Source organism: Lampetra planeri, chromosome 49 (genome assembly GCF_965212315.1).
Source record: "Lampetra planeri chromosome 49, kcLamPlan1.2.h2, whole genome shotgun sequence".
Classification (NCBI taxonomy): domain Eukaryota; kingdom Metazoa; phylum Chordata; class Hyperoartia; order Petromyzontiformes; family Petromyzontidae; genus Lampetra; species Lampetra planeri.
In genome coordinates this window covers 3,628,966-3,638,645 of record NC_136155.1, presented here as the reverse complement: position 1 = coordinate 3,638,645, position 9,680 = coordinate 3,628,966, and the positions used below count along the sequence as shown (strand labels likewise).

The following is a 9,680-nucleotide window of genomic DNA, read 5'->3' as shown; positions in this document are numbered from 1 at the left end:
AAACCCCGAAATGTTTCGATTTAAAGCTTTCGTGACTGCAGGGATTCATCTTCTTGGTTCTTTCGGTAAAGTCACGTGACTTTACCGAAAGAACCAAGAAGATGAACCCCGAAATGATGAACGAAACAAAGTGCCGACTACACCGAGCATCTTCTTGTTTCCTCTGATCGTCAAAAACAAAATTAAATTAAAATTAAAAGTGAGTGGAGCAAGGATGGTGTTTGCGGCAAATCCTCCTGCCCACGTGGTCAGGACTGGGTGTGTGTATTGTGACGTCGGCGTGTAAACAGCGCGGCTGGGCGCGAGCTCAGCTTCCTCGGGCGCGATTACAGCCGAGCTCAGGGGGAGAACGAGCCGCGTGTGTGTGTGTGGCGAGGCGACAGCTAGACATCGCCACGATCACCGTCACACTCGAGTGTAAGTGTTAATGACGAGACGGTGCTGTTAGGTGAACCGGCCAGCAACGTTATCATCATCATCACCACCATCACCGTCATAGTCTTCTGTGAGAATTGTTAATGATGCAGGGTTAGGATTCATCATCATCAGCAGCAGCATCACCTGTTTTAAGTCTTAAAGATGCACCTTTAGCCATCATCACCATCACCGTCATAGTCTTTTGTGAGAATTGTTAATGATGCAGGGTTAGGATTCATCATCAGCAGCAGCAGCAGCACCTATTTTAAGTTTTAAGGATGCACCTTTAGCCATCATCACCATCATCGTCGTCGTCGTCATCGATTGGATTGTGCAAACTTTCGGCATCAACAACGCCATCATCATTTGGGGGTATGTAAAGCGGCTGCCATGTAACAGGAAGGCTGCATGCGTGTAAGGTAAGGCGCATTGTGTCGTACTGTATTTCCTTATACACGCACACACACGGAACTCCTAGACACGTACGCACGTTGATTGCTGTTGACACACTCTTATGAATAATTATAATGCGGTTTCAACCACCGTGGGTGGGGACAATCTCGGTGGCAATGTCCGAGATTGGCCCCCAGAGGCACCTGAGCAGTAGGCGGGGCTACCTGAGCAGTGGGCGGAGGTACCTGAACAGTGGGCGGGGCTACCTGAGCAGTGGGCGGGGTTACATGAGCAGTGGGCGGAGCTATATTCAATCATAAACACATTTTTTATTTGACCAGGTAAGGCCCACTGAGCTATACAACGACTCCTCTACTTACGAACGAGTTCCAGAGATATGTTCGTAAGTCGATTCCAAACATGTACGGCGTGTATACTGAACACGGGAATGGCTTTAAAAGTTGTATAATCTCCTGTAGCCGTAGATGCCACTGGTTCTTCACGTTCTGCAGATGTAGATACCACTGGCTCTTCACGTTCTGCAGATGTAGATGCCACTGGTTCTTCACGTTATGCAGATGTAGATACCACTGGTTCTTCACGTTCTGCAGATGTAGATACCACTGGTTCTTCACGTTCTGCAGATGTAGATGCCGCTGGTTCTTCACGTTCTGTAGATGTAGATGCCACTGGTTCTTCACGTTCTGTAGATGTAGATGCCACTGGTTCTTCACGTTTTGTAGATGTAGATGCCACTGGTTCTTCACGGTCTGCAGATGTAGATGCCACTGGTTCTTCACGTTCTGTAGATGTAGATGCCGCTAGTTCTTCACGTTCTGTAGATGTAGATGCCACTGGTTCTTCACGGTCTGCAGATGTAGATGCCACTGGTTCTTCACGTTCTGCAGATGTAGATGCCACTGGTTCTTCACGTTCTGCAGATGTAGATGCCACTGGTTCTTCACGGTCTGCAGATGTAGATGCCACTGGTTCTTCACGTTCTGCAGATGTAGATGCCACTGGTTCTTCACGTTCTGCAGATGTAGATGCCACTGGTTCTTCGCGTTCTGTAGATGTAGATGCCGCTGGTTCTTCACGTTCTGTAGATGTATATGCCACTGGTTTTTCACGTTCTGCAGATGTAGATGCCACTGGTTCTTCACGTTCTGCAGATGTAGATGCCACTGGTTCTTCACGTTCTGCAGACGTAGATGCCACTGGTTCTTCGCGATCTGCAGACGTAGTTGCCACTGGTTCTTCACATTCTGCAGATGTAGATGCCACTGGTTCTTCACGTTCTGCAGACGTAGATGCCGCTAGTTCTTCACGTTCTGTAGATGTAGATGCCACTGGTTCTTCACGTTCTGCAGACGTAGTTGCCACTGGTTCTTCGCGTTCTGCAGACGTAGATGCCACTGGTTCTTCACATTCTGCAGATGTAGATGCCACTGGTTCTTCACGTTCTGCAGATGTAGATACCACTGGTTCTTCACGTTCTGCAGATGTAGATACCACTGGTTCTTCACGTTCTGCAGATGTAGATGCCACTGGTTCTTCACATTCTACAGATGTAGATGCCACTGGTTCTTCACGTTATGTAGATATAGATGCCACTGGTTCTTCACATTCTACAGATGTAGATACCACTGGTTCTTCACGTTCTGCAGATGTAGATGCCACTGGTTCTTCACATTCTACAGATGTAGATACCACTGGTTCTTCACGTTCTGCAGACGTAGATGCCACTGGTTCTTCGCGATCTGCAGACGTAGTTGCCACTGGTTCTTCACGTTCTGCAGATGTAGATACTAATTATCTTTGATGCTCGTGTTTCCTCGCTACTCTCTTGAAACCCTTACCAAGAGATGTCGTCACAGTTGCTCTCTTCTTATCTTCATGAATCAACTTGTAACAGGCAATAGCTTCATGTTCGCGAACAGCAGAGAGATGCTCATTATGAACCGCACATCGACAACACAGCAACAGACATTTGGCGGTGGCCCAGGCAGCAATGCAGGGAATGCTGGATAATGGCATCGAACAACCACCGCGGTCTATTGCACTGACGACTCTCGGTCCGAACAGGCAGCTCAGAAAGTTCGTAAGTCGAATATTCGTAAGTAGGGGAGTCCCCCGTATAGATCTTGTTCAGAAGCAACCTGGACACAAATGATAGATCGGCGAAGTGGGTTATCACGTGGAAACGCACAGCGAACGATATACTCCAAACGCGCGTTGATTCTAATTGTGGAGGGGGAAAATCCGGAGAGAAATCCACGCGACCACAGAGAGAGACACGCAAACTCCAAATATACAGCAGCAGGCGTCAGGGCCGGGATCGAACCCACGGCCTCCTGTAGACCAGGCGAGGTAGTTAACATCTCCTAGCCACGGTGATGATGATGATGAGAGAGAGAGACACGCAAACTCCAAATATACAGCGGGCGTCAGGGTCTGCATCGAACCCACAACCTCCTGTATACCAGGCGATGTAGTTAACATCTCCTAGCCACGGTGATGATGATGATGAGAGAGAGAGACACGCAAACTCCAAATATACATCAGCAGGCGTCAGGGTCGGGATCGAACCCACGACCTCCTGTATACCAGGCGAGGTAGTTAACATCTCCTAGCCACCGTGATGACGATGAGAGAGAGACACGCAAACTCCAAATATACAGTAGGCGTCAGGGGTCGGGATCGAACCCACGACCTCCTGTATACCAGGCGAGGTAGTTAACATATCCTAACCACCGTGATGATGATGAGAGAGAGAGACACGCAAACTCCAAATATACAGCAGGCGTCAGGGTCGGGATCGAACCCACGACCTCCTGCACACCAGGCGAGGTAGTTAACATCTCTTAGCCACCGTGATGATGATGAGAGAGAGAGACACGCAAACTCCAAATATACAGCAGCAGGCGTTAGGATCGGGATCGACCCAACGACCTCCTGTATACCAGGCGAGGGAGTTAACATCTTTTAGCCACCGTGAAGATGATGAGAGAGAGAGAGAGACACGCAAACTCCACATATACAGCAGGCGTCAGGGTCGGGATCGAACCCACCATCTCCTGCATATCAGGCGAGGTTGTTAACATTTCCTAGCCACCATGATAACGATGAGAGAGATACACCCATACTCCAAATATACAGCAGCAAGCGTCAGGGTCGTGATCGAACCCACGACCTCCTGATCGCCGCGCTCCCTCTCCTCGATGGGCATCGTTTCACAACGCGTCCCCATCCCTTGGGTGCCACTCTGTCATCGGTCTCGACCATCGGACCGCCATCCCTTCTAGGCGTGACGCGTCCTGCCCAAGGCCAATTATAGTTGTGTTGTTATTAACAGCTTAGATGATGTCATTGACCTGCGTGCGTTCTCGAAATCCACGTGCTTCTCTCTCTGGCTCTCGATGTAATGCCAAGGCATGCATCTCGCCGAGTTTCTTCTTTGCGAACTTTTCATTCAGCGAGCGTTCTACATTTGTCGCGAATGGCCCCGTGTTTCTGAACGGCGTGGTGTAAACATTGCCCCCTTAAATTTCGATTTAAAGCTTTCGTGACTGCAGGGATTCATCTTCTTGGTTCTTTCGGTAAAGTCACGTAGAAGGGAAAAATAAAACATAATAAAATAATATATTATTATGTTTTATTTTTATTATTTTATTACTTCCCTTCTACGTGACTTTACCGAAAGAACCAAGAAGATTGCCCCCTTAGGTATATCACCTGTAGGTCTCCAAAGGCAACGTTGACGATCCTTCATTGGACTCTAAATGGGTCGGGCCACGCGGAAACCGATCTGGCTAATACTATTTGGTTTTTTCGGTAAAGTCAGGTAGGTAAAAAAATAAAATTAAAATAAAACAATTACTGTATCATTCATACAGTAATTTTGCTGTGATGGTTCCACCTGAAGACGGAAGCTTGTGTTGCCTCCGAAACGTCGTGATTTAATTTTTTTTTACCTACGTGACTTTACCGAAAAAACCTAAAGAGTATGGACTCTTGCAGTCACGAAAACTTCAAATCTAGAACGATCTGGCTAAGTTTGTGTCGTGAAGCCCTGCCGCCACCGATCACCACCAGACGACAATTTTTTATATTTAGTTTTGGTCAGTTTAACACGTAGCAGGCTTTCGCGACCAATATTATTCATAATCAACGTTTTGGGTTTAGATCGCGTTATTTATAAATGTGTCGTAACCCTCCACCACCCGACACGGCCAATCAGTAAAAAAGTGTCACGTTGACAAAAGACAAATAGTTCACTGCTTTAGCCCACCGGTGTGTTGAAGCGTGAAACCACAACATTTACAATTTGAGTAGTACGACGTTTCGCTGGTAATTGCATCCAGCATCATCGGGCAATTCGCCATTCTGGCCATTCTGGCGAATTGCCCGATGATGCTGGATGCAATTATTGATTATGAATTTAGATTTGGTCTACGTCGGGTGGCAGAGGGTCTTCACGACGCACAAATCTGGCCCCGTCATTCTCTGTCACGTGGCCTAACCCAACGGCAGCAAGCGATTTCCGAATCCTGTTGTCGAGTCCGCTTTGGGACTTCTTGTCTTTCCCCGCCACGTGATTGGCCGCTCAGATACCCATTTGAGACCGAGTTGACCTAGGGGAGTCCCTGAACTGGTTAAGATAATCGCCACTCATGTTGGCCGTGACTCGAACTCGTGGTGTTTTTGTTGTTGACTGAATGCCGGGGAGTTAAAAACAAAAAAACGCGAGTGACATTTTTTTCGTGTGTGTGTGTTTTGCTGAGCAATGGTTAGTAGGGAAGTGTTTTGGTTAACGCCGGATCTGCGTGTTATCACGCCTTTGCAAAAAAAACAAAGGCATAATAACAACAACTACTCTGCAGCTGTATTTGTGGTTCCGAAAGTCTGTTTAACGTTTCACCGTGCACATAACGCGTCGTGCTGCTTCTGCTGCTGCATAGTGTGTGAATGATGGGCGGCATAGGTGGGACAAAGTCATTGTTATGCAAGTCCAAGTCGAGTCGCAAGTCATCAAATTCATGACTCGAGTCTGACTCGAGTCCAAATCACATGACTCGAGTCCACATCTCATAGGTGGGACAAAGTCATTGTTATGCAAGTCCAAGTCGAGTCGCAAGTCATCAAATTCATGACTCGAGTCTGACTCGAGTCCAAGTCACATGACTCGAGTCCACACCTCTGATGGGCGGGGGTAGAGGCACATCCCGCAATTGCTTGCCCATGCCACTGCTCCACTAGAAGCAGCTGAAGAAAGACCTTCTGTAGGGAGTATTTGAGTTGTGGCACGTGTGGCGTTCGTGGTAGGGCTGAACGATTTGGGGAAAATATCGAATTGCCATTTTTCTGACAGATATTGCGATTTGATTTGAGATTTAACATTTTTAAGTCAAGCGTCAATTCAATATTCACTGTGTAATAGATTTAAAACATGTGATGGCGCATTACCGCATGATACCATCAAAATACGAACTGTTCTATATATTCTAATGCAAGGATGAGAACTTAAAATATATGAATTGCTTCCAACATGTATTTATGAAACTGTTTTAATTGAAATCGAACAATCAAACAGAACAATTGTTAAGTTAAATAAATAAAGTTCTAATAATAAAAAATAACAATTCAAATTAGAAAGTATTAGGACTTTTCAAATCGCTAAAAATCGCAGCCTTTGCTATTTCATAATCGCACTGTTCCAAATTGCGATTTCGATTTAAAATCGATTAACCGTTCAGCCCTAGTTGATGACACGTGTGTCCTTGTGACACGTGTGGAGTTGGTGGCACTTGTAGGGTTGTGGCACGTGTGTCCTTGTGACACGTGTGGTGTTGATGACACGTGTGGTGTTGATGACACGTGTGGAGTTGATGACACGTGTGGAGTTGATGGCACTTGTGGTGTTGATGACACGTGTGGAGTTGATGACACGTGTGGTGTTGGTGACACGTGTGGTGTTGATGACACGTGTGGAGTTGATGACACGTGTGGAGTTGATGGCACTTGTGGTGTTGATGACACGTGTGGAGTTGATGACACGTGTGGTGTTGGTGGCACGTGTTGAGTTGATGACACGTGTGGAGTTGTGGCACGTGTGTCCTTGTGACACGTGTGGTGTTGATGACACGTGTGGAGTTGTGGCACGTGTGTCCTTGTGACACGTGTGGAGTTGATGACACGTGTGGAGTTGATGACACGTGTGTTCTTGTGACACGTGTGGTGTTGATGACACGTGTGGAGTTGATGACACGTGTGGAGTTGATGGCACTTGTGGAGTTGATGGCACTTGTGGGGTTGTGGCTATCACAGACACGCACCGGCTTGTGGCAGCAGGATGAGGGTTGGCACATCTCATATCGCACATGAGCTGCCACGGGGCGCGGATCTGTTTCTCCACATCCTGCCCGTCCCCCTGTCTCTCCTCGCTCTCTCACTCCCTTTCTGCGTCTCCTGCCAGAGGGACGTCTTCATTGACTTTCTTATTATGAATTTTTATTTGAAGCTTTCGTGACTGCACGGATTCATATTCTTGGTTCTTTCGGTAAAGTCACGTAGAAGGGAAATAATAAAATAATGAAAATATAAAACAATAAAAAATCTCACGACGTTTCGACTGCAACACAAGCAATCGTCATCAGCTGTGTGAAATCCACAGCAAAAGAAAGAATCAAGAATACATATTTTTTATTCTGCTTCGCTCGCTCGCCCCACTCTCATTTTCATCGTCGTCGTCGTTGTCGTTGTTGCTGTTGCTGTGTGTTTGTTTGTTTTGTTCGCGCTTTCTGCCACGGACGCGGGTTCGTCGTTTGTGGTGGCGGCGGCAAACGGAGGCAGTGGAAAACATTCACTTTTTCAAACTCGCGGAGGGAGCTGGTAGGAACGTTGGGTTGCTCGGTCAATGGCCAGGGTCAACGGCGGCGTGGTGCATTCCGCAAATATGGCCGACTGTGAGGGCGGGCACATGCCGGCGTGAGTAGGTCAAACGTTGAGTTTTATAAGGGCACCACGGGGTGTCCAGCCCCTCCCCTCCCCACCCAGCCCCCACCCTCCCCACCCTCCCCACCCAGCCCCTCCCCACCCTCCCCTCTCCACCCAGCCCCACAGCTCCCATTTTATGATGCATGACGGACGGACACAATAATCCCCTGTGAGCTGGTGAAACCAGGTGGTTCCTACCAGTAACATACCGCTCTGAGTTTGCCGTGCGCCCAGCGTCAGTCTCTGCAGCAGCGGCTAAGAAAGTGCTGATCGCCGCTATTGCATGGATCAGAGGTCAATTATAGAAGGTGTCTCGGATGTAGCTCTGTGAGATCCGCTTCCGCGCGGGTCGTTCTCTGACAAGACGGGGGCTCGCACTGCTCTTTTGCGCGATTTCCAACTGGATTCCTAGTCACGCGTTGCGTGACTTTTAGATGCATGCCCACGTGGTGGTGGTTCGGTGCAGCAAATGGCCATCGCCGTACGGTACTCCTGCCTCTATGCCCCCACGTCTACGCGCGCCGCCGTCGCCAATTGGTGAAGTATGGTCAAACAGCCCTCACCAGGACCCACATGGCGCGGGGACCCCCCCCCCCCACCTCCCCTAGGAGAGGAGTGACACACGTATTGATATCTAAGCCTGGCCTCAACTCGAAATGGCATTGGGCAAATGGCGCGTCGTGGCAGGGGCCTCCTGTCAAAGAGTCTTGAGACTCGGTGAGGCTTTCGTGGGCAAATAAATGTTGTTATTGTAATTATCATCATCATCCCGTTTGACTTCCTGCTGCTTAAACGAGCATTGAGCCATCGGTGCTCATAGCCGGTTTACAAGCCCTGCAGAGCCAGTAGTGGAAATTCCACGTTCCTACGGCGGGAGCCGAGTCTATCCATAGGTAAAACCGCTGTTGACTTCCTCGCTGAGTGGTACTGATTTTATCGACCCTGGAGGGAGCGATGATGGGTTGAGTCAATCCCCTCCCAAAAAAAAAACCAGGACATGAACTTGAAACGTGCAGATTGTGAGCCACTTGCTCTGCCCGTGAACCACGTGGTCGGATATCGTGGCCATGTCTGTTCATGATAGCAATGCAAGTGTGGTCGGCATCTCATGAAAGTGTAACCTGACCGTTGCCTCGTCTTGTTTGTGTCCACAGCATTGGCGGGGCATCAGGCAGGGGGTGAGCAAGTGGATGAGCGGGCGAGTTGGCGAGGGGCCCGGCGTGTAGATGAGTGGGTGAACGATTGCGTGAACGAGCGGGCGGGTGAGCGGGTGGGCGAGTGGGCGGGTGAGGGGGTGAGCGAGTGAGTGGTTGAGCGAGTCGATGAGTGAGCGGGACGGGTAGGTGGGTGAGCGAGCGAAGGGGCAGCTGGGTGGGTGAGCGGATGCATTAGCTGTTGAGCGGGCGGGCGGGCGAGCGAGCGTGGGTGAGCTGGCGGACGAGCGACTGAAGTGGGTGGTCGAGCGGGCGAGCGAGCTGGTGGGTGAACAAGTTGGCGAGCGAGCGAGCGTGCCGTTTGGTGAGTGAGCGGGCGAGGGAGCCGGTGGGTGAGCAAGTTGGCGTGCGGTTTGGTGAGCGAGCGTGGTGGACGATGGCGGAGGTGGCCGGGGCGAGGAAGGTGAGCTGCTCATCGGACTCGGTGTCCACCCCCAACTCGGAGGACTTCGTCCTCGTGCCGGGCAGCCCTGCCGCGCCACCCCCCGGCAGCGACGGCACGGGCCTCAAGGTGACCTCATTATCGGCATCATCATCATCAGCAGCATCATCATCATCAGCATGGTCATCGTCATCATTGTCATCACGCGAACTCCGGTCATCCTCGCAGCAGGCGGTCACCGCATCGCGCGGCACTTTCAGACGCGCTTCTGCGGCCGT

General features: G+C 49.6%; 1 protein-coding gene across 1 annotated transcript in view; it reads left to right on the top strand.

Moving 5' to 3' along the window:
• The first annotated feature begins 287 nt into the window (after positions 1-287).
• Positions 288-9,680, top strand: part of LOC144734070 (rab GTPase-activating protein 1-like) — a 146,717-nt gene continuing 137,324 nt past the window's right edge. The window contains 2 exon segments of the mRNA XM_078616121.1: positions 288-836; positions 8,961-9,531. Coding sequence (XP_078472247.1) covers positions 9,397-9,531 — 135 coding nt within the window. The 5' untranslated portion in view covers positions 288-836; positions 8,961-9,396.